Here is a 25,737-nt window from a genome sequence, read left to right on the forward strand (position 1 = left end):
CCTGATAAATTAAACACTTTAGTGTAAGTATTTTTTGCTTCCTGTGTCAGTTATGTTATTCATGTGATCATTAAGTTGAATCACATGTCTTACAATTTAGAGTGTTAAAGAACGATATGTATTAATTTTTATTTTTATTTTTGTTACATGCTTGCTATGATAAATAATAACTTGAAATACCAAAATGAAAATATAAAATGTTTCAAAGATCGCTTAAAAAAAGGACTAGTCAACATAATAACTAACGAAATACAAATAACTACCTTTTCATGGGCTTAAATAATTTATTCGACACTTAATTTAAAAACTAATATACTCAATACTAAAAAAATTAACTACATGTAGAGTAAAATTTGACAAAGTATCCCTCATTCCTTGTGTTACTTTATGTTCCATGACCAATTTTAGAATCAAACAGGTAGCAACTAAATTTGTTTTACTTTTTAGCGAGTCAAATGCAGTCTTTGTTCATATATATACACACATTATCATCAGTCTTTGATCTCCTTTTAGTCTCTAAGAGTGTAATGTTAAAAAAAGGTTTATGTTATTCACTAGAACATAGAAACTTTCGCCACCAAAGAAAAGCTTCAAACCTGGATATATAGCTACAAAGAAAATAGATTTACTCGTGTGTCACTGATTTGAACGCTCGATTCCAAATAATTACAACATTTTGCACAAAATTGGAAATTGTAACAGCATTCTAAATTGATGTTAATGTACAGGCAGCAATAAAAAGAAAATTTTACATAAAAACTCCAAGGTCATAATTTATTGAACTACTAATCTTTGTAAGTGATCCAGGAAGACCTCAAAGCTAACATCATCAGTGAATATAATATCTCCTCCAGGATTATAATTTTCGGTGCTGTAAGTCGCAGAAGGATTTAACTTTGCCAGTAAAAATCGAGCCTGCACATACATCAAACAAAACATCTTAAACTACTGTGAAACGAATGGAGCTAGTCACACTGAAAAAAAAAATACTAGTATGCATATTCCAGTTAGTTCAGCGCATATGAATCACATCAATTAAATTACAGCTATATTCAAATTCAAGCTCACCAATAAATAAGAATTATTCTTATTGTTAGGATATTTATCCTATTTTATCATCATTATAGTGTGTCAAGGGTTACCCTATTTATCATGATTATATTATGTCTAGGATTACCCTATTTATCATGATTATATTGTGTCTAGGGTTACCCTATTTATCATGTATTTGTGTATCAATTTATTCTTATAAATAGAAGATTGTGAGAGGGATCAATCAAGCCCTCTAGAATTATTTTACAGTTTCAATCTTAAGTTGGTATCAGAGCGGGTCGATCCCGCTCTGGTTTCTGTCTCGTAATATATATTTGTCCGGCGCCACAGTTCTTTGTCGCCCGCCGCTGCCCGCCGCTGCCCGCCGCTGCCCGCCGCTGCCCGCCGCCGGCCACCGTCAACCGTCGGCCACCGTCGGCCGTCGCCGGCCACCGTCTCCGGCCACCGTCTCCGGCCACCGTCCGGCCACCGTCCGGCCACTGTCACCGCCGGCCACCGCCCGCCATTGCCGGCCACCGTCGTCCATCACTGTCAAAGTTTCCTTCGTTTAAACCCTTAGGGTTTTCTTGTTCTTCGTTAGTACTATTCGTCTTCTTCAGAAATGGCGTCTGGCAGTACTCTTTCCTTCTCTGGAAGTCCATCAATTACCTCCGAGAAGCTAAATGGAAAAAATTATCTATCATGGTCTGCTGCCGTTGAAATGTGGTTCCTTGGCCAAGGGCATTATGACCACCTTGAGCGAGATGGAAGCCATGTGCCTACTGAAAAAGCTGATCAGTGGAAACAAGCAGATTTCCAGTTGTGTGCCCTGTTATGGCAATCAGTGGAACCCAAACTTTTTGTATCTTTGAGGGCTTTCAAAACTTGTCACTCCTTTTGGAAGAAAGCCCAAAGCATTTATGCCAACGATATTCAACGTCTCTATGACACTACGAATAAACTTGCATCTCTTAAAATGGCAGACCATGATATGGTGTCCTTCATGACTGAAGCCCAATCTGCTGTCGAAGAACTTAGGATGTTTTTGGAAGTAGATCCATTAGAGGATATAAAAAAGAAACTAGACAAATTCTACATGGTGTTGATCCTTCGTGCCCTACATCCCGATTTTGATCATCTCAGAGATCAACTTCTAACTAGTCATGAGGTCCCCTCTATGGAAACATTGACCACTCGCCTTCTGCGTGTCCCGGTATCTCAAACTCAAGAAGCGCATGAACTAGTGGAACCATCTGTCATGGTTGCCACACGAGGAAGAGGAGGACGTGGCACTAGAGGAGGAGGACGAGGAGGTCGGGGACGTACTCAATGCACATATTGTAAAAGGATGGGTCATACTCAAGAGAATTGTTACTCCTTACATGGTTTCCCTTCCAAAACCGCCAATATTTCGAAGACTGAAACTTCCACTTTGAAAACTGAAACCTCTACTTCTATGTTTTCTGAGGATGAATATCAAGAGTATTTAAGGTTAAAGTCTAACAGCTTGGCACAACCATCTCAATCTCCCAATACATCAACAGCCTGCGTTTCTCAATCTATGGAATGTCAAAATTCATGGGTAATTGACTCAGGTGCTTCTGATCACATTTCTGGTAATACCTCTTTGTTCTCATCTATTTCCTTTCGAGAAAAACCTCATTTCATAACCCTTGCAAATGGATCTAAAACTTCTTCCAAAGGAGTCGGTCATGTTTCTTTGTCTCCCTCCCTCAATCTCAACTCAGTCCTTTTTGTCCCTAATTGTCCTTTTAATTTAATTTCCTTAAGCCAGTTGACTAAAATGTTAAATTGTTCAATAACCTTTGATCATAAATCTTTTGTTATACAGGAGCGTGGTTCGGGGAGACAGATTGGAGAAGGATATGAAGCTGGCGGATTATACCATTTTGGATCTCGTCCAAGGGTGTCTTGTGTTGCTGCTCTTAATCCTAAAGTGCTACATGATCGACTTGGCCATCCTCATTTGTCCAAATTAAAAAAGATGTGTCCTGAACTTAGTGGTCTCCAAACCTTAGAATGTGAGTCATGTCAATTAGGAAAACATGTTAGATCTTCCTTTCATAAAAGGTCTCAATCAATATGTAATTCTAGTTTTTCCATCATCCATTCTGATATATGGGGACCTAGTCGTATCTCCTCCTTTGGTTATAGCTATTTTGTTACCTTTATTGATGAATATTCAAGATGTACTTGGGTTTATCTTATGAAAAATCGTTCTGAATTGTTAGCTATCTTTACATCCTTTTTGAATGAAATCAAGAATCAATTTGGTCAAGTAATCAAAATATTAAGAAGTGATAATGCCAAAGAGTATTTTTCATCCTCCTTTTCTGCCATCTTGAGTTCCCATGGTATCTTACATCAGTCTACTTGTCCTCATACACCACAGCAAAATGGTATAGCAGAACGAAAAAATAGACACTTGGTTGAAACTGCTCGTACCCTTTTGCTTGGTGCCCATATTCCTGTCCATCACTGGGGGGATGCCATCTTAACTGCATGTTATCTTATTAATAGGATGCCCTCCTCCTCTCTTGATAATAAAGTCCCTTTCTCCATTTTGTTTCCTAATGATCCTCTCTTTCATACATCTCCCCGAGTGTTTGGCTGTGTATGTTTTGTTCATGACATGTCTCCAGGTCTAGACAAACTCTCCGCTCGCGCTCTCAAATGTGTCTTCTTAGGCTATTCTCGACTTCAAAAAGGATATCGGTGTTACTCTCCTGAAACTAAGAAGTATTACATGTCTGCCAATGTCACATTCTTTGAACAGACTCCTTACTTCTCTCCATCTGTTCAGGATGTTTCTATCCTCCAGCAGGTCCTTCCTATTCCAATGGTTGAGTCAAATAGCTCCACTGTCTCTGTCATTCCCAGTCATGATCACAATCCTTCTACACCTGTTTCTCCACATACTGAGATCATCCCACACAGGGCCCCAATGGATAGTCCACCTCCCCAAGACAATGGTGAATCTCCTACTTCAGATTCTTCTCCCTCGTCACCTCCTCCCACGCCTCCTGGTGCAAATGATTCAGCATGGCCTATTGCCCTCAGAAAAGGTACTCGTTCCACTCGGAACCCTCATCCCATTTATAATTTTCTAAGCTATCATCGATTGTCGCCCTCCTATTTTTCTCTTTTATCCTCAGTGTCCTCTATTGTTATACCCAAGAATGTGAAAGAAGCACTTGATCATCCTGGATGGCGACAAGCTATGATTGCAGAAATGCAGGCTCTTGACCACAGTAATACTTGGGAGCTGGTGCCCCTTCCCCCAGGAAAAAAGGCGGTTGGTTGTCGATGGGTGTATGCAGTTAAAGTTGGCCCTGATGGTGAAATTGATCGGCTCAAAGCTCGGCTTGTTGCAAAAGGTTACACTCAGGTTTATGGTCTTGATTATTGTGACACTTTCTCTCCTGTAGCCAAGATGACTACTATTCGTCTCTTCTTTGCCATGGCAGCCATTCGTCACTGGCCACTTCATCAATTGGATATCAAGAATGCCTTCCTACATGGTGATCTTGAGGAAGAAGTTTATATGGAGCAACCTCCAGGGTTTGTTGCTCAGGGGGAGTCTGGTATGGTATGCAAATTGCATCGATCTCTATATGGCCTCAAGCAATCCCCACGTGCTTGGTTTGGAAAGTTTAGCTCCATTGTTCAAAAATTTGGGCTAAAACGCAGTGAAGCAGACCATTCAGTTTTTTATTGTCATTCTTCTCTCGGGAAATGTGTTTACTTAATAGTATATGTTGATGATATTGTCATTACAGGAAATGATGCTGTTGGAATATCTCAACTAAAAGAGTACTTGTGTAGACATTTTCAAACCAAGGATCTTGGAAGTCTCAAATATTTCTTAGGCATTGAAGTAGCGCAATCAAAAGATGGAGTTGTAATCTCCCAAAGGAAGTATGCTCTTGATATATTACAAGAAACAGGCATGATTGATTGTAGACCGGTAGACAGTCCCATGGACCCAAACCAGAAATTAAGGACAGAAGAAGGTGAATTATTCTCCGATCCAGAGAGGTATAGGAGGCTAGTTGGCAAACTGATTTATCTCACTATTACAAGGCCAGATCTATCCTTTGCAGTTGGAGTGGTTAGTCAGTTCATGCAGGCTCCATGTATTGACCATTGGAATGCTCTCATTCGCATTCTAAGGTATGTAAAGAAGGCTCCCGGGCAAGGATTGTTATATGAAGATAAAGGAAGCATTCATGTCTCTGGGTATTGTGATGCAGATTGGGCAGGTTCACCTATTGATAGACGGTCTACAACAGGATATTGTGTTTTTCTGGGAGGAAACATTATTTCATGGAAAAGTAAGAAACAGAATGTAGTAGCTCGATCAACCGCGGAAGCCGAGTATAGGGCAATGGCATCACTAACATGTGAACTTATATGGGTGAAACAATTCCTTCAAGAGGTTAAATTTTGTGACATCCATACTATGAAGATGTATTGCGACAATCAAGCTGCTCTCCACATTGCATCAAATCCAGTGTTTCACGAGAGGACTAAACATATAGAAATTGATTGTCATTTTGTTCGTGAAAAGTTGTTGACCAAAGAAATATGTACTGAGTTTATTGGGTCAAACGATCAACTCGCAGATGTATTGACCAAGTCATTAAGGGGTCCTCGGATTGAGTTTATTTGTTCCAAGCTTGGTACATACAATTTGTATGCTCCAGCTTGAGGGGGAGTGTTAGGATATTTATCCTATTTTATCATCATTATAGTGTGTCAAGGGTTACCCTATTTATCATGATTATATTATGTCTAGGATTACCCTATTTATCATGATTATATTGTGTCTAGGGTTACCCTATTTATCATGTATTTGTGTATCAATTTATTCTTATAAATAGAAGATTGTGAGAGGGATCAATCAAGCCCTCTAGAATTATTTTACAGTTTCAATCTTAAGTCTTATCATACATAAACAATCTATAGGGAGAAGGAGAACCTTTTAAAATGAAACTGACATGTAAATTCATTTTCTTTATTCATTGCCAACGGATCTCAAGGAAACCCACATGCACAAGGATTACCGAAATAATATTTAAACATCCACAGATTTTTTTATTGTGGATATCTGGCGGGTAGGTTGAAAAAAATCCACAGATTCTTTTATTGCGGATATCTTTATTACGGATATCCAGCGGGTAATGAGACTGATAATAGATATGGTTTTTTCATACAGTTCGGATAGTGGGTAAACCCTGTCTGTGGTTCACCCGTCTTGTCCTCAGAAACCTATATTAAATGTCATTAATTGGATAAACATAACATGTAAGTATTGCAAAAAGTAATTTATTTCAGATAGTGGCAACTTGTGATATTCATGCAATCTGGGTAGCATTGCAAAATACTACCATGAACTTTAAAATCACTAATGAAAGGATGAAATGGCAAAGTCAGAGGCCCTATCCAGATGAAATCTCAGGGAGAATGACAAAATATTGAGGATACTTGGAGTTCTTAGCCGGTGTACATGCATACAAGTGCTGAGTGAAATACAAGAAACAAAATTAAAAGAAAAAAAATTCAGAACAATAATTCTGTAATGACAGCATGGTTATTAACAAACAATGAAAGGGGTGACTAATTAGCAGTAATGAAAAACAAACGGTAGCAGCAAGAAAGCCAGCCAATTATTGTACTATAAGGTGATCAATGGCAAAAAATAATAGAAAGTAACCTGAGAGCCATGCTGATCACAAATGACCAGGCGAGGTACAGGAAACCTCTCCTTTATTATTAAATCTGCATCATCATGAGGAGCTCGTAGAAATTGAGCAAATGCCTGAAAAATATAGCGACTTACTCAAATAAATTCTCAATGTCAAGGTAAGAACATTGGTGATTTAGTGCAGTTCTAGACATTATGACATCAAGAAAACACTGATAGAAGCTTACTAAGACCTGGTAAAGGTGTCCAAATACCAATTCAAATTACCAGGTTGACTTGATATAACACAGGCCATAGCATGGACTTCTCACCAAACAATTAATACAAGAATGATAAAATTCAGAAAATAAAATGAAGCCCATGTATTATAAAACGGATGCCTAACTGCAGCCAAGCAACAGCCAGATTTGCTAAAACTTTGTAGTAGCTAAAAATATAGCCCTATACCTGAAAATAAACTTAGCAGCAAGCCCAAGCCCCTTACTGAATTTAATTTTAAATCAATATGATCTATAAAAGCCCATAATATACAATATTTTTCCCAACACTGAAATTAAAAAAAAATACTGACAGTGAGTTGGATATTGTAATTCCCCAACAAAAACCTCAGATCAAAACTAAATAGAATAATTATTCTCAGATTAACAATAATATGATCAAAGAATACCTGATGTTCCGGTTCATTATGATATCCAGCCTTACGCCACTGAGCAATTGTTGAACCATGAAAAATAACAACAGTGAAAAATGAATCCAAAAGGAGGATCTTATCAGCCGCAATGGCAGCAACATCAAGAAGTGCTGGTTCCGGACCAGAATGGAATGAATAAGAAATCAATGAAGGCTGAACCATGACAACAGAATTAGCAACATTTTCACGGTTCAGTATCATTCTAAAGTAAGCAGTCTCGTCTGGGCTGTTGTTAAAGACCTGTGATAAATATAATTAGGGAAATAGGTAAACACTTAAGTACAAACATTGGTGCACCAAATATCACAAACTTACAAAAATCCAACACTACAGTACCTGAACAAATTGAGAGCGTCGGAAATGAAACATAAATTGTGGGAATATTGACAACCTGGGAGACAAACTGAAAGAAGATGGTGTGTCCTTCTGAAATTCCCCAAATCGGGAACACACATTTATCAATGCCTTGTCCAACCATCTGATAGGATCAAATTCAGCCTGATTCCAAAATTACATCATTACAAAACATGACAACATAAAAGAGCAAAACCACATAAGCAGATCAGTGAGAAAGAGATGAGCAGGTTCTCAGTTCTCACAACTACGGGTGTGTCATGCGGGAAAGAGTACTCTGAGACTATTGATCATTTGTTATTGGACTTTTCAACAATACACAAGAGTATGATGGATTTTTCAATTGGCTCTGCATCTTCATTCTTTTTCATTAAAGAAGCAAAGGAAACCCCATGCCATTGGCAATGCAAAGAAAATCAGTACTTACATATATAGGCACACATGGGTTCTTAATTTGTAACTTTTTATCTTACATTAAATTGTATTAAGCAACATAAGAATGCTCTTAGATCAATGTTTTGCTTCAGAGGAATGGGCTAATAGTACATATGCAACTAAAACTGAGGCTAAGCAAGTGATGAATCTGGTGAATGATGGCAGATTTTGGAGATCAATCACATATTGCCTAAAATGTGTGATTCCACTTGTAAAAGTGTTGAGGCTTGATGGGGATGCAAAACCAGCCATGCCATATATTTATGAATCAATGGATAGATAGAGCTAAGGAGAAAATTAATGAAAATTTCCAAAAGCTAAAAACAAGGTCTAAAAAAGTGTGGAAAATTATTGGCATTAGGTGGAATTTAAAACAACACAGACCTCTCTGTGCAGCAGCCTATTATCTCAATCCTGGGTAAGCTAATTAAATCCAAATTTGTCCTACTAAGTAGCACTATCTTCTTTTTTCACATCAACTTATTTTGTATTGTATCAGATATAACTATGACAAAAAATTTGAACTTGAGATGAGACAAAAGAGTAGAGAAGAGAAGGGGGAAACTTATGATCACATAAGTTTGTTGGATATTGAATTCGATGATGAATGGATCACTGAAAAAGAAAATCATTGTTTTACTATTGATTCCTCATAGATGGATGTACAGGAGTGTTTTGATGTTGAAGAGGGAGCTTCAGGCAAAAGAAGGAATATAGGTAAATATTTCTATTTAGAATTTTTAGAAGTTAGAACTTGAAAGTTCAACAAACTAGAACTAAAATTTATTTGGTTTTCTTTTTCTAATATAGATCCTAGAAACTTAACTGCCAAGACCAATAAAAATGGAAAATCCATGGTAGATGAGGAAGAAATTGACTGCGTGATATAGATCTTGGAGAGGAAGAGGATGAAATATGAATATATGAACGTTTTTTAATGTTTAGGAAGGGGAAGAACATTTTTTAATGTTTATGAATCTTACGATTAACCATACAAAACGATTCATGATTCAAAATATGAGCTACCCGATACATAATTTGTATCTCGATTCAACTACCATGCTGCTATGAGACCAAATGATAAGATCAATTCCTGTCCAAGAAGGAGATAGTGTAATTGAATTAAAGGGAAAGTTCAGTAAAGAAAAATGAGAGCATAAGCTCCCTGATATGGAGGAAATTCCCTAGCCCAATGCAATGCATAACAAGAAAAGAAAATTGTACAACCCCAGAATATTCCCCCTCCCCTATAAGGAAACAATATTATCTTCCTATTTCTCTCTGCTCTAAGTATTTCCTGACTTTCCTCACCGAAGCATTCTTTCAGTTTGGACCTGTGGGAATAGAATTCTAGGACTTTGGGCTTGGGAATGGGAATGCGCCCAAGTGAGACATAACTCTCAAATTTGAAAGAATAATATATTTCTTCTGTTTTTTAATAATGAGGCCATTGTACCTATAAATACACGAGCCTCCTGGTTATTTTAGGAAATATAAACAGTAAATTCTAAAACACAAAATCCCAGTGATTATGGGATTATTTCTAAATACATAATCCTAGTATTAACAGCAAGATACAACTGTAATAAAGAATAAAATTATAGCAAGAATAAACAAAAAGAAAACTTCCTAATACATAATAAGAAGCACGGTTTTGACAGTAACCAAGGAAGAAGAATCAGAGAAGAGGTTCACAATCACTAGATGATTTGGCTGGTTCACACCAAAAGGATGGACCAGGAATACAGATCAGGCTCAAGCAAGCAAAAATGAGTTTGGTGGAATTATTAGCAAAAAGGCCAGAAAAAAAATGAACTGCAGCTGAATTGCAGTGAGGAGAAAGTCACAGCCTAGATGTGGATAGAAGCACATCACAGCTCACATGAACACGGAACTCCCAGGGATAACAATGTTGGTCCTATTTGGAGGCAAGAAAAATCATAGAATAAGAGGTCAGTTAGGAATAGTGCTGGAAAAGCACCTTGATAGGAAAAACAAAACGCAATTGGAATAGGGCCACAGTCAATAACAAGAGACAGACTGGAAATGAGAGAAGGAATACAGTTTCTAGAAAAAGGGTTTCACCAATGGACAACGGGTCCACTGGGTATTCATGTACTAAGATTGATTCTCATCAAACTCTGCATACAGTGCTGAAAGAGACAAAGCATTTGAATGAATCCATGTGACTAATTCACTTACTGGAGGACTCTATTATCATGGGTGACTACTGAAATTTATAAGTTAATGACCAACTAAGAAGGATAGATACTCCTAAAATCATGTTGTATCCATATCGGTACACATGAACCCATACATACATGAACCCAATACTCATTGGGTACAGATTGATTCTAATCAAACTCTGCATACAGTGCTGAAAGAGACAAAACATTTGGTGAATGAATCCATGTGACTAATTCACTCACTGGAGGACTCTATTATCATGGGTGACTAATGAAATTTACAAGTTAATGACCAAATAAGAAGCATAGATACTCCTAAAATCATGTTGTATCCATACCGGTACATATATGAACATACTCATTGGGTAGTTACGTGCCAAAAATATTTTACAAAAACAAATAGGTACTTAACTAGGGTACATATGCGTACTTTTATGGCACATATTGGGTCGTACCCAAGTCCAATAAATAAGAGTAGGCTTAATCCTAAAGAAGGCATCATTGTCTTCTCGTTATAAGAGAAACTGAAGCATATATTAATTTATTCACTTTATGAAAAGAAACAGGATTAATCCAAAAAAGAACTGAAGATTTAATTTTAATAGTGATAGGATATGTAATGCGTATGTTAGGAGGAAACATTAAAAAGTAGTTGTTAGTCAGGTTGCCAGGATGAGTGAGTTTTTCTAAATATAGTTGGGGCGTCCTTGTATTCGGGGGACTTTTGGATGTTTTGTAGAATTGTTGGAAAGATCTTTGACATCCTGTTTGAAGGGAAAATTGTCCCTTGGATGCCCTCATGCTGCACTTGTTTCCTAGAATCAATAATACAAGGTTTAATCAGTGAGTTTGGGAATTGCATTCGTTTTCCTGGTTTCCTCTATCTAGAAACCTAACAAATACACACAAAGCTTCGCCCCCCATCAAAAAAGTGTAATAGTTATAAAGACAATGAAAGAAGAATGTGCGATATTGGTGGAGATGAACAAAATCCATGTAAAGGGGCTGCAGTTCTTGAAGTTGCTACTCTTTCTGTTAATGAATTAGAGTTGGTAGTCTTTATTATAAAAAAAGTGGGAAAAAAAAAACATCCAGCACTCACCTCTGTTTCCATTTTGAAAGAGACTTGACGAGCCATGACTATCGCAGCTGCTTCTTGGTCAAATCCAGCAATCAAGTCCTACAATTTAGACATAATTGTTATAGAAACACTGAAATCTTTCATAAAATAACAACCAAATGATTTTTCTATAACATCAAGAAAGAAATAGAGTACTCAAGTTACTTGAAAAATTATCCCATGCAACATTGAACAACCAAAAGCACTGGTTATCCCACACAAAATAGACATTGAAGACCATGCATTTACTAGATAATATGGCAAAAGTATTCTACAAATGGCTTGAGCATGGTTATCCCACATAATAGACATAGAAGACCCCACATTTACTAGATATATGGCAAAAGTATTGTACAAATGTCTTGAGCAATACACCTACCTCATGTCAAGTTAGCTTTTAGAGGTAAGCGCAGTTAATTATAACATGGAATTGGACAAGGTATCAACACTAACCCGACCTTGATAATGGGATACCAGGAGCAAGGAATGTGTCAGGATCGCACATCATCTTAGCATTCGGTCATAGTATTCCTTTAAATGAGTTGGTTAATGCTCACCCCTTCTGGGGGACTTAAATTAAGCTCACACCATCTATAACACATGGACATAATACACCTTAGCAGTAGCTTCTTTGGGCTACCTTAATTGCAGGATTGAAGGGGCAGTATGTATTAATCTCAAATTGAATAGTGATATGAATTAAAATATCCAATCTAAAAAACTTTATGCTCCAAATATACAATTCCAGGAGCAAGGAATGTGTCAGGATCGCACATCATCTTAGCATTCGGTCATAGTATTCCTTAAAATGAGTTGGTTAATGCTCACCCCTTCTGGGGGCTTAAATTAAGCTCACATCATCTATAACACATGCACATAATACACCTTAGCAGTAGCTTCTTTGGGCTACCTTAATTGCAGGATTGAAGGGGCAGTATGTATTAATCTCAAATTGAATAGTGATATGAATTAAATAGTGCTTAAAAGACTTCCACAATCCCCACCTTACAAGTTAATTTTTTGGGCTTTAGATAGACCCTAAGTCCAAATTCTAAAATTATACCAGAATCTATCCTAGATTTGTTGTTGGGCCAATTGTACTGCACTGTTCCAAGCCCATAGCCCCTAGTCATGAAGGATGAGTCCAATTCAAGACAAAATTCTGACTCCAGCCGACAGCCACTGCTGGCTGCCGCCAACAGCAAATATAGTGCTAGAAAAAACTCAAACCACCTGCTTTGATACTATGTTAAGAAGTGAACTTTAAACCTAACCCAACCTTACAAAACTGGTTTGTAGATGAGATTTGCACCCATTTATATGATATAAACATGCCTTATTTCTCTAGTTGATGTGGGATCTCCAATACACCCCTCACGTCGAGCTATATACATAAGTATGAAACTAGACATTAATGGATACTCCGATAGCGACCCAATAACGGGTTGTATGATAGATCCAATAAACAATAAATCTCGCTAGGAAAGACTCAAATTCATGATTCTGACACCATATGAATATTAAAAACAGAGATAGGTGGATCTATTTTAGATGCCTTGAATTGGTTTAAAAGAGCTTAAAAGACTCTTCTTATGATCTTCTATTTATAATGATGAGAAAGTGATACAATGGAAAGATGAAAGATCAAAGGCCTACACTAGACTTCCTGGGTAAAAAACTAGGTACAACTCATAGGTTGCTCTAGACTCATAGGTACAGCTGGAAATAGTTCCCAACACACTACTCCCTACTTTAGACTTAATAATTACTCTAAAATACATAAATTTAATAATTATTCTTACACAAGCCCATAGCCCCTAGTAATTAAGGATGAGTTTGAAGCCCGTCTTAGGTGGTCACCTCTAGGTCATAGTATCTCTCAAAGGACTACCTACAGAGGGGTTGACTAAAAAGGCTAAATAAAATGTCAGTGTGGGGCCACCGAGACATGTACTCCAAGAACTTAAGAGCCCACACCTTGCAAGCCAATTTCGAAGGGTAAGGTTAAGCCCTAAGCCCAAACACTAAAAAAAGCCATAAATAACCCCTCATCTTTGTGTAGCAGTAAACTAAAAATGGTGACCGATGCATGAGGTATCCACATTGTTGGGTCTAGGGTGACTATATGTACCCCAGATTAACTCCCATAACCTAGAGGCTATTTTGATGATTAGATTCTGCGTGACCTCAAAGTAACAAAATCAGATAACTTTATCATGGCCTCTCCCTCATACAAGAACTGTGATAAGTCCATTTACAACAAAACTGACAGATGTATTGAATATATATATATATATATATATATATATATATATATATATATATTCTTAGATCAACAAAACTGAAGAGAGAATCAGAGACAATGAACTGAAAATTTTATTATCACATAACACTGAAAATATGAATACAGAAACGTATTTATAGACATTGCTTACAACAAAACTGACAGATGTACTGACTAACTCATTAATAAAACCTACAAGTGCACATATTGACTTATATATGATGACTATATAAACTGTACAGACCAACTTATTTCTACTAACATATATACATATATATATGGCCAATATTTCAGATGAAAGGAGCACAGCAACCCAATTGCATATCATAAAAAGAAGCAACCTACTTCCTAAATACCAACCTATTGAACAACTGTCTTAACTTCACTTCAGCTCCAAAGCCTAGACTTGGCACTTACCAATCAGCTAAACAAATTACCCAAAACCAAAAGCTTCCAACAAGGAAGCTAAGCAAGGGAAGGAATATAGTGGTAGAAAGGGTGAACAAAGGCTTTGTTTTGCAGGTATAACGAATCAAAAGGTTGCAGATAAAACCTTACCTGTATACTTTCGGGTCCAGCAATCCATCTACGTGACAGTGTCGTAACCCGTAATCTCATCTGCCCTTTGTTATTCTGATAACTGAAGCAAAACATCTGTGATGAGTGAGAAATATTTCAAGTACGTTACCATAACAGACAAAACATTACTCAAAGGAGGATAGAGACGGTGTTCATACTAAGTCAAGAATTGGAAGTAAAATTGATTGCTTGTGGCCTGAATGGCTGCATCAGGACTTTCCTTCCTCACAACATCAAAAAATAGGCACAATGATGTAGATTTGTCGAGGCCACACATCTTCCACGCACTTGTACCCCCTTGACCAATAACAACATCTGAGCATAATGGGCCTTTCTGCAGATATAGATAGGTATAAGCATCTATGTTGTGGAGGTAAGTAGTAGAAAAGAGGTGAGACATTCTAGACATACCTTTTCAAGAGATGCACAAGGGCCAATAATACCCTGGATTTTCAAGTCCTTCGAGCAGTTTATCTCAAATATTCCACTGCAAAAAATAAAGTTAAATAAGAAATGAGTCAATATATAAAGCAACACATGACAATCAGAACCATCTATACTAACTGTTAAGAGTTTAATATATGTTATAAATGGGAACGATATACATTTGCAGTAAGGTCATGGAAGACACGACACAGACACTTCGACTCATGCAGTCTTCAAAATGTAAAACATAGGGACACGGATCTATATATTAAATCATTTAATTTAACAACCAATATCTATATTCTCAAAATCATCTATAAACAAGCTTAGTTAAATATAATAATCTAAACATATTGTCATCTAATACAAAAATGAACTTAATAAGTCTATAATATCCAAAAAGTGAAAAGTAGTGATCATATAAGATTTGTTCCTCATTTCTATAATCATAATACAAATTTATGCAATAAGTTTACAAGTATATGGGTTTTCAGAAAATCATTGTATTTTCCCTTGTTAACATTGTGTTGGAACCTGTCAAAATTATGTCAGAGACAAACAAAATGTCTTTCAAATTGGACACTTCTACGATACATGTCCTATTAGGAGTGTTGTGTCGGTATCTGATACGTGTTAGACACAGGGGCACACCATTTGTGAACCATGTCCGAGCTTCATAGTTTATGGTCTATTATCCAGCACTAGATTGGTGTCAAAGCTTGGTTCTTCTAATATATAAAAGAATGGAGCTGATTGAATCAACAAGTCAGCAGCCAAGAACATGCTGATTACCAAAATAATATAATTAGGGATTCGGTAAAGCTAAAAGTGTTGATCAACTCCTTCACTGTTATTCCTTTTATGTTAGAAAGATAGACTACCACAGACCAAGTTAAACTTGTAAGAGAGTATTAAAAGATATATGAATTGGATGGCTCCGAGGCTAGTAGTACTAATGCTTGACCAAAGTATTAGTACTAATAGTAGTTTTAGGTAATGATATTGTATTACACCACCACTAATATATCCAATGCTGTGATGCTAGGATACATTCATCAAGCCAGCGTATCCGTGTCTAGGATGTATCTGACACGGATACGTTTAGATACATTTAAAATACGTGTTTGAAAAGTGTCAGCAATTCAAAATGAAAAATGTGCTCAAAAGTTAACAGTGTTGTTGCTTATTGGTGTACAGCTAATAATCATGTTTTATGAATTTGCATTGTCCTTTGGGTTAAACCTTGATCCGCTAGAAGACTTAATTACCCATGCTGAATAAGACATCACGTCCCAAATCCCACACTACCTCTTTTTTCTAAACCAAACCTCAAATATAACATTCAACTAATATATACAACTGTAACGGTCGTAGTACTCTATCCACAACAGTCATAATATTTTCTTAGTCATTCTTTTTCTTTTTCGTTTTTTTCATCACCTTTATTTTTATATTATTCCAAGCATTAAACATACAAAAAATATTTAAGTCTAGGATAGGCTCTAATACCATCTTAAGAAAGTAAAATTTAAACCTAACTCAACCTCATAAAATCAACCTGTAAAATGAGATTTTCATCCACTTATATGCTATAATTCGCCTTTATTGCTAATTAATGTGGGCTCTTCAATACACTCCCTAACACTATGGACTAGATACTTCAAGTGTGGAACTTGGGGAACCCAATGGCAGGTGACACAAGACCCAACAAGCTTGACTAAGATAGGCTTTGAATAACTCTATTATCATCTTAAGAAAGTTAAATTAAAGACTAATTCAACCTCACAAAACTAATTTAACAAGGTGAGGTTTAAACCCATTTATACATTATTATTTGGTCATATCTCTAGTCTATGTGGGCTCTTCAATAGCAAATAAGGAAAATCCACACATCAGAGAAAGAAAATGAAAAAAATAAGACTTACTTTGAAGATAGACCCAAATCATAATCATCCGATTGGAAAACACGCTTAAGTGAATCCTTGAATACCGAATGACCAAAACTTTCAGCAAGTACAACAAGGCCTCCAGTCCTTTCAACAGCAGTTTTAAGTTCAGCAATTCCTACCTGGAGAATAAAGTATACACAAGAAATTTAATATTTTTCATACGTAAAAATTGTACCAAGCAAAACAACCACAAACAAAAATGTCAAACATCTACAGAAATAATAACGCTTTTGTCAGCCAATATAGTCCAACTAAAAGTATAAAGCTTAGCATCACATAACTTGACCAGAAATGAAATCAGATAGCAGGTCACAAAATTATCAACTATTTTTTATTTTACCCATAAACAAACCAGGGATTTCAGAGTACAGGAATTATGAATTTGGACAGTCTAATTATTAATGGTGAGAGGCACTAGAATTATGTCTCATTGGAAGGACTGCCTCAAAGTATCATCCACCTTCATTTAAAAATAATGATTGAAAAAATTATTTTTCATATAATTAGATCTAACAAATAAAAATAGAAGAGAAGATTTCAGGCAAGACAGATTAAGAATACTCATAAAAAGTAAGAAATCAGGGGAAGAGAAAGAAACTTGGTAAAAAAAAGATATGTTTGTGGGAAAAAAATATAAGTATAATCATTATACTCTATGTTTCACTACATGAGACACTCAACATATTCTCTTTTGTTAATGCCAAAAAAATAACATTGTCGTTGTTTACTGATTCTAGTTAGTTCTAAACAATAATATAAAATGAGTGGACTGGTGTAAAAGACATTTCCAGAGAATTTTTTCTCGTCTAAGCACAAATAAATATCAATAGCAAATGCTAAAAAAATTGTAGCCGGTAATTTAGCAATGCTCCTAATTCTAGGCTTTTGCATTGAGTCTCAATACTTGTTTGAGTTATACCAAGATGTTTATATTAATATAGAACACTTAGCCAAAAATTGTTATGACATGGACAGAGAGTACTTTTTTGGTTAACAGTCCCAAATGTCAATTTCTGAATTGTGATCTTCACAGTTATGAATTAATAAGAAAGGATCAATATCTCTTTATCAATATCTTTTATGTACCAATAACTTATCACAATATTAAATTTCGACAAATTGTTGTGTCCCAATATTTATTTGATATCAAGCCCATGTAGTATCCAGACTTTATAGGTGGTTTTGGCAGAAATAGAAGTAAAGAGACTAAATTCATATGCAGCACGGATCTTTTGCTCCTATTTGGAGTATTTGTTTGAGAACAACACTTATATTTTATGTTCAAAAAAAGTTTGAACTCAACAATTATTATCAAATAAAAAGATGCAAGGAGGTTATAGCATGAAGCTTTGACATAAAGCAAAATCTTCTGCATCCGCCACTTTGGAAAACTAAATATATTAAAGAATGGGAAGAAGTAAATTACAAGTTATAGCATTGTCACAAACTCTTGATTACAATGGATACTTGGAAGTTAGATTGTTGTTTAAATATTCTAAGTTTGGTAAAAACTTAACAGTGAAGGTTCTTTAGGGGGAAACAGAGACAAACAGCAGTTAACTTATACACATGTAAACTTCTGTGTACAGACCAAAAAAAGATCACTTGATAAAAGTGAACATTACCTGATCAAGAGCACAAGCAAAGAGATCTAGTACATGTCCTTGATGTACAAGCTGCTTCGCAAGTCCATCATAGAATTTCACGCATTTATGGTAATGTGGCACAGAATCTTTATCCAGATCCTTGTGGGATCGAATGGGTTCAGAAAGTTGTTTGGATACAATCTGAAATATACAATAGTTCATAAGAGAGAATCAGCTGAATGTCATCAACCAATAAAGTAAAATGGAATTCATTATAGCCTATGATGCAAACTCCATTTTACAAGGTCAACAAAATGGACTCCAAGTTAAATACATTACTCTGATGCAGGCATTCAAAACACCAAGATCCATTGTACATGCCAATTAGAAAATGCCAACATAGCAAATGCATTCAAAGCTAAATATTTGTGTTTAGATACTAAAGAGGAGGGGGGAAACTACAACACTCAATTTTACTAAAAGATGTCATAATAGAGTTCCTTCAAAAATACAGTCATGATAAGAAAAACCTATGTCTGAAATATCATCCTAAGGAATCTTTGAAGCCTAAACTTCAAGTATAATTATTAACCTCCACAATTTCTTGCTGAAAAGGTTCCTTTACTACCAGCCTAAACACTCCATTGATCACACAGGCTTCACTTATTAATGTTCACTCTAATAACCCACAACACTAACTAATTATAGAACTCAAATTTTGCTACATGCACCACTACAACGATAAATAACACATTGACAAACTTATATATAACTACATAAGTTGCATAAGAGGCTCTTACAGGAGCAGGTCCTTCAGTAGCCGGTCCACCAATAAATGCCATTATTCTCGCAGCAGAACCAGGGACACATGCCCCTAACAAACTTGCTGCGATACTCAGAGCTGTGCTGGTACACCGAGTTGCTCTCTGATCTGCGGGCACCGCCCAAGGATCTTTCTGCAGCTCCTCCAAAACCTGCCGACCAAACCACAAGTATACCGCCCATAAGCTAACACAAAATACACTCCAAAATCATTTCATTTCACTACAAGAAACACTCAACACAAAAGTTAACACAGAAAACACTCAAATTCATTCCACTCCGCTACAAGGGAAACTTAACAGACATTACCATATTGAGGGTGGAGTGTTCACACAATTTAGCACAGAAAACAATTATACACACACCAAGTGCATTTCATTCCACTACAAGAGACACTCAACAAACATTCCCAAATTGAAAATAGACTATACACACAAATTAACACCAGAGGCCAGCACCTTAAAACAGTCTATGAACACAGTTTTGACCACAATGTCAAGGTGTTTGGAGTGTCTGCCACCACATGACATTTGCAATTGCAGCTGGATCAGCCACATGTGTCTGAAATTTCAAAAAAAACACCGTGCAGGTGACAAAAAACACTTCCATAAATTCATTTCATTCCACTACAAGAGACACTAAACAAACATAACCGAATTGAGAGCGCAAAGAGTGCACACACACATACACGCAAAATAAACACCAAATATACGCAATCCGAATTCATTTCATTCCACTGCCAAAGGCATTCAACAGGCATTCCCAAATGAAGAGTAGCACCCGTGCGCACACAGAAATTAACACCAAACATACTCCAAATCAACAACCATTACCGAATTGATTGTGAACTCGCACTCGGACGCCGGTACGAGGAACCGCGAAATGCTGTCCGCGGACAGCCCGTCGCGCGCCCCGGCAACCACACCAACGGCCGGGCGGGGCTTCTTGGCGAAGAAGCTCATCTGTTCGAGGAGCTGGTCCTTGGTGACATCCTTCGATCCCTTGAAGACGTACGTCTTCGGCAACGCACCAAACCCTAACTCGTGAACATGCACGAACGTCCCGAAGGTGATGAGCCCAACGAGCGAATTCTCGGGGAGGAGCTCGACGGCCTGCGCGAGCGCGGAGCGCAGGAATCCAATCTCCTCCTCGATGACGCAGGTGTCAACGACGAAGAGGAAAACGGGTGGTACGGCGGGGGAGGCAGCGGACGAAGCGTCGGAGTTATACTCGACGGTGGTGTACTGCGGGAAAAGCTCGGCCGGGAGGGATTCGTCAGATATTGAGGCGTAGTGAGGGGGAAAGTGGTTGCGCTGGAAGCAGAAGGGACAGATCCAGATCTTGGCGGCGAAGTCGACGATGCAGAAGGGATTGAGAACGGAGCGGCACGTGCGGCATCGGAGAGGCGTGTAATTGAGGACTGGCATGGAGGGGAATTGCTTTATGGGAGTGTAGACAACGGAGACCGGAACGACGCAGTTTAGGGCGTCTTGCTTGGTTCCTGGGATCACGTTCCAGGGCATGCGCACGCCGTCTTGGGATTCGAGATCCAAGAATTCGGCCATGGTGAGAGGATCGATGAGAGGAAAGAGAAGGAACACGAGAAAGCGATCCTGGTGGTTACGGCGTGTCTCTGTCGCTCCCACTCAAACGGCTTTGATCACAGTATCAGTGAAAGAAATAAGCATGCATTCAATATTGAATCAAAACAGAGACCCAATGGTGACTTTTGATTGGTTGGTTAATGCACAGTTTGTACTGACCAACATACTTTCAGAGAGAAGTTTATAACTATTATATAAAAAAATGGAATAATATCAAATATTATTATTATATTTATTAATATTATTACGTATTTAATATTTTTGTGTGGTCTTTCGATATCTTATTATCAAAAGAATTTATATGCTTTTGTCACATCAATACAACTAATATAAGGAACTTGATAATACTTACTGTTATATGAAAAACTTAACAAACATGTGGACAAGAAAAAAATAAAGGCATTAAATCATAAGGAAAAAATTACTAAGCACTAAAAACAACAGTCAATTATATAATATGAACTTCAAATTTATTTAAATCATAAATTTTTAATTAACGGTTGTATGCTTATATGTTTGAGAGTTTTTACCCTTTTCTATTGCTATTGTACCTACGTGTTCAAGTATCTTGAAATAAAATTCAGTTAGATATTTTCGAGATATTTTCTAAACTTTATGTTATCAAGGAAGTCAATTATTAACCATGCAACAAATATAATAAATGACTACATAAAAAGAGTTTATAAAATATGTTCATCATTTAGAGCTAATTCTAAACTAATAGATTCACTTTTATGTATTTTATTTATTATTGATTCACTTGAGTTTTACAACCTTATTTACGTATAAATCTTTTTTGTGGCTCGTTCATATTTTATCAGAAAAGTTTGTTTAGTTACTGTTAAAAACTTAGTCTATGAAATCCAAAGACTTCATCTTACCATTAGTTCGGCCCAGCCTAAAGAGTTCATTTAAAGGGCTTTCTTCCTACACCTTCAATTTTTCTTCTTTCATCTCCAAATTTTTATAATCCCTTAATTGACCCTAAACTTTTTTATTAGGATAAAAAGCCATTTTCTTTCTCCTTATATTTAGCCCACCCACCAACACTCATCCCTCACTTTTTTCCTTACCCTAGGCGCCCCATCAACAAGTCCCCTTTTCACCCTTCTTTCTTTCTCACACATTACAACTCATTTCTCTCCCACACATCACACCTCACATATTTTCTCACCCACTACTTTCATCTCTTCTCCCACACACCTTACCTTTAAAGCAAGTAAGATTGTGTCACAAACAAGTAACTAGATGCATTAGATTTACGAAGTATATATATATATATATGGCATAATAAGAGTGAAGATGAGAAATTTATAAATATTTTGTTAAATAGAACGTTGAAATCCATATATGAACATAGGTATGAAATGAATTAGAAAATTTAGATTTATGAATTTAAATATTTATAGGATTGAGAGGTGATGAAATATATCAAATTTTGAAATCTATTCAATAGATTTGGAGATTGTACCAAATTTCGAAATTTGATTAGAGGATTATACTTTATTTTCAAAATCAGGTTAAAAAGCACATACAATACTTTGAAATCATATATATATATATATATATATATATATATATATATATATATATATAGGTTTAAACTCTTGAATGGTCTGCATATATGGAATCTCAAGTGGGTCTTCATATTTGTAACTGTCTTAATTGGGTCCTAATATTTGAAAATTTGAATCAATGAAATTTGAGTCAATTTTGCCCTGTCCATTAAGTCCATTAAGTGTTGACAAACGGTGTTAAAATTTGTTAACATGGTACACACTTAAAATGTTGATATACCAATGTTATATTACGTGAAATTTTTTTAGGTGAACAATTTATCACATAGCACAAAATTTAATCAGGAAAATGTTAGGGATTCATAGTGTTCATTATCCTCCAATGCATGGTCGAAGTCGGCTTCGGATTTTGCAAGCATCACTAAAATAACGTCGCTTGGGGTGTACTGAACGACGGGGTTTGAAAGTTTGAAAAACCATGGGACCACAGGACGTTGCTGGCGAGAGGGGATTTAAATTATCAGGAACTTAAATATAATCAAACCTATTAAAATTCATAGATTAGGAATTTCTAATTATTTCTCTTCCAAATGCTGATTCACTCTTCCAAAGGCTGATTCACTCTCAATTAGCCCTGATTAGAAACGGTTTTCCCCTTAGTCTTCTGTTTTGGGTTAGTATAGGATTCTCGTGAGGGCTTCCTTCCTGCTTCTTTTCCTGGTTCGAGCTCGCCACACCTGGACGCACGAAGGGGATGACAGCGCTGCGTTGGGTGTTCGGGTGGGCTCTTCGTCGCTCAAGGAGATGTTCTTCTTCTCCCTCTTCTTTGTTTTAGATTCGACGTTGCAAGGAACTCTCCTTCTCTCAGTTCTAGTTCGCAACGCAAGGAGGGAGGCTCCCTTCCTCTTCCTGTTCTCGGTTCTGGTTCGGTTCATGCAGGGAGGGGAGGCGTTTTCGGCCTAGGCGCGATTCTCTCTCTACGACGTTAGGGGCCTGTCCTCCGACGTCTCTGCGGCGAGCATTCCTTTTTGACGACGGGGTTGTGGAGGAGAAGATCGAGGCTTGCGTCTCGTGGGGTGACGGCCTTCGTTTCTCGACATCTTCGCGGTGACGGAGCTTCTGGTGGTGCATTATGTTTCGGGGTTTCTGTGCTTGCGATTTGATCTTGTAATTTCAGAGCTAGGGTTTCGAATTAGGGAATTTGGATTTCTGATGCTTGCGTTTTGGGTTTGGGTTGTCGTTGGTAGTGCTTGATTCTTCGTTGCAAGTTTTGGTCTCACGAATTGGGGGTTAGGGTTTGCAATCTATTATTCTTGCAAATCGGGGTTTCTGATCTTGTTTAGGAATTCTCTTTTAGGTGCACTATTCTTATTTTTCGGCCTTGATTTTTCCAACATGGTCATCCAATGCTCTTTCCTGTTCTGAACAACTAAATAATATTGTCATATAACACTTATACAATACTTAATAACAAATTAAAGGTTTAATCATTTTCGATATCCCTATTTTTGTAGGATCGTCTCAAACAGATCCTCATATTTTAAAGTCTCTTGGTTAGGTCTTTAATTGTTAAAATTTGAATCAAATTAAACCTTGCAGTTAAATTAGGTAGACGGCGTCAAAAAAATTGATTTGTGGCTTAGTGACTTGACTGAGTGCTGTTGATGTGGCACATATTGGTTATCTGAGTTGGCTTTTTTTTTATTTATTCATTTAAAAAAATTAAAAAATTGATTTGTGGCTTAGTGACTTGACTGAGTGCTGTTGATGTGGCACATATTGGTTATCTGAGTTGGCTTTTTTTTTATTTATTCATTTAAAAAAATTAACTTTAATCAAAACGCAACGTTTTGTCTACAAAAAATGTATTTTTTAATTGAGTGAAGAACGTTTTAATTATTTGGGGGAATTTGGAAAATTAAAAGGGATTTGAATAAAACCCTAAATTGGAAGACTGAAATCCCATAAATGAAACGTCTGCCTGAGGAGAGCAAGAACGAAAGAAGCTTTCACATCTCCACTAGCGAGAACCAAAGGAAGTCGCTCCTCTATGGAAACACCGGAGAAGAAAGAAAGCAACCAGAAAAAGGAATTTCATGGAGCACCACTTATGAACGCTGAAGAGCATGACGGTTTGAATTTGATTGACGTGCTTGATTTTGAAGAGATATTAGTCAGAAAAAAAAAGGAAACAAAATATTTTGCAGCGTGAACAAATGGTTTTTGCAGCGTGAACGCGATACCAGATCTACGAGTGAAAGGGTTTTGCCATTGCCTGCATCTGCACGAGCTGAACCTGGGAAAAGAAGAAGCTTCTCGATGTGGTTCTCCCACACATAGAAGAAGGAAACCTAGAAAATTGATAACTAATTTAGGGTTCTCTGCAAATTTTAAATTAGGGTTCTAAATGGATTCTGATTTAGGAAAGGTTTAATCATTTGTTAATTGTTTTTAATTTAAACGGTCATTTCTTCAATTTAGGGATTCCTTCATTTAAAACGTTCATTTATTCTGTTAAAAATCAAAACGTTGCGTTTTGATTTAAAAATTTAACTTTTTTAAATATAAAAACTCACCATTAAGCCAGGTCAACAACAGTACTGTACCACGTCAGTACCATTTGGTCATCTCAGCAACCCACGCATCATTTTCTTTAACGCCGTCCAACCAACTTAACGGAAAGGTCACCATTGATTTTAATTTCCAAAATTAAGGACCATTTTAACACACTTTAGAAAACGAGGACCTAACTGAGATAATCCTGCATAAATTAGGATGTCGAAAAGGATTAAACCCAAATTAAATAATGAATTCTATGTAATATAAGACGTATATATCAGTGTACACCACGTCAACAAATTTTAACATCGTTTGTCAACACTTAACGGATAGAGAAAAATTGGCTCAATTTTTCAAATATTAAGACCCAATTGAGACAGTTACAAATACAAGGACCCACTTGAGATTTTCATACAAATACGAGGACCATTATAGGGTTTAAACCTATATATATATATATATGTATGTATATCTAAAATTTTAATTTTAATTTTCTTTTAATTATTTTTAATGGCTTATGGTTTAGTTAGTTTCTTTTTAATTTTATTTATTTAGTTTTTATTTTTATTTTTTTTTTTTTAAATTTAGTTATTTGTAAGTGTATTGGTTTTAATGTTTATAGAAATGAAAAGAATATGAGGTGTCTCTACAAACCGGACTAAGAGTTTTTGCACAAAATGAAACTAGAAGAAGACCTATGACTATTACTCGTAGAAGGGATATTGATGGTGAAGCTGGAGAAGCTTCAACATTAGTTGGTCCTGATGTTGATGAGCATGAGAAGGATGTTATTAAGCAACACAAGGATGTTCTTCACCAAAAAGATGAAGTAGTTGGATATCTTGGAGGTCCACATGACACTTAT

General features: G+C 36.6%; 1 protein-coding gene across 1 annotated transcript; it reads right to left on the minus strand.

Annotated features, from left to right (window-relative positions):
• Positions 1-611: 611 nt before the first annotated feature.
• Positions 612-20,957, minus strand: LOC108347512 (protein transport protein SEC23). Its single transcript, XM_017586797.2, has 12 exons — positions 20,026-20,957; positions 19,171-19,344; positions 18,410-18,571; positions 16,761-16,903; positions 14,821-14,896; positions 14,568-14,743; positions 14,389-14,470; positions 11,529-11,606; positions 7,788-7,949; positions 7,428-7,691; positions 6,770-6,874; positions 612-915 (listed from the first exon to the last, which is right to left on the minus strand). The coding sequence occupies exons 1-12, from the start codon at positions 20,755-20,757 to the stop codon at positions 775-777; spliced, it is 2,295 nt and encodes a 764-aa protein (XP_017442286.1). The 5' UTR covers positions 20,758-20,957; the 3' UTR covers positions 612-774.
• Between the last annotated feature and the right edge of the window lie 4,780 nt (positions 20,958-25,737).

The sequence above is a fragment of the Vigna angularis genome, chromosome 9 (assembly GCF_016808095.1).
Source record: "Vigna angularis cultivar LongXiaoDou No.4 chromosome 9, ASM1680809v1, whole genome shotgun sequence".
Taxonomy (NCBI): Eukaryota; Viridiplantae; Streptophyta; class Magnoliopsida; order Fabales; family Fabaceae; genus Vigna; species Vigna angularis.

Coding starts and splice junctions, on each gene's coding strand:
- LOC108347512 (XM_017586797.2), bottom strand. CDS start 20,757: ATGGCCGAATTCTTGGATCTCGAATCCCAAGACGGCGTGCGCATGCCC. Junction 16,904..18,409: donor TTGCTTGTGCTCTTGATCAG/GTAATGTTCACT, acceptor TTTATTCTCCAG/GTAGGAATTGCTGAACTTAA. Junction 916..6,769: donor GTGATCAGCATGGCTCTCAG/GTTACTTTCTAT, acceptor ATGTATGTGCAG/GCTCGATTTTTACTGGCAAA.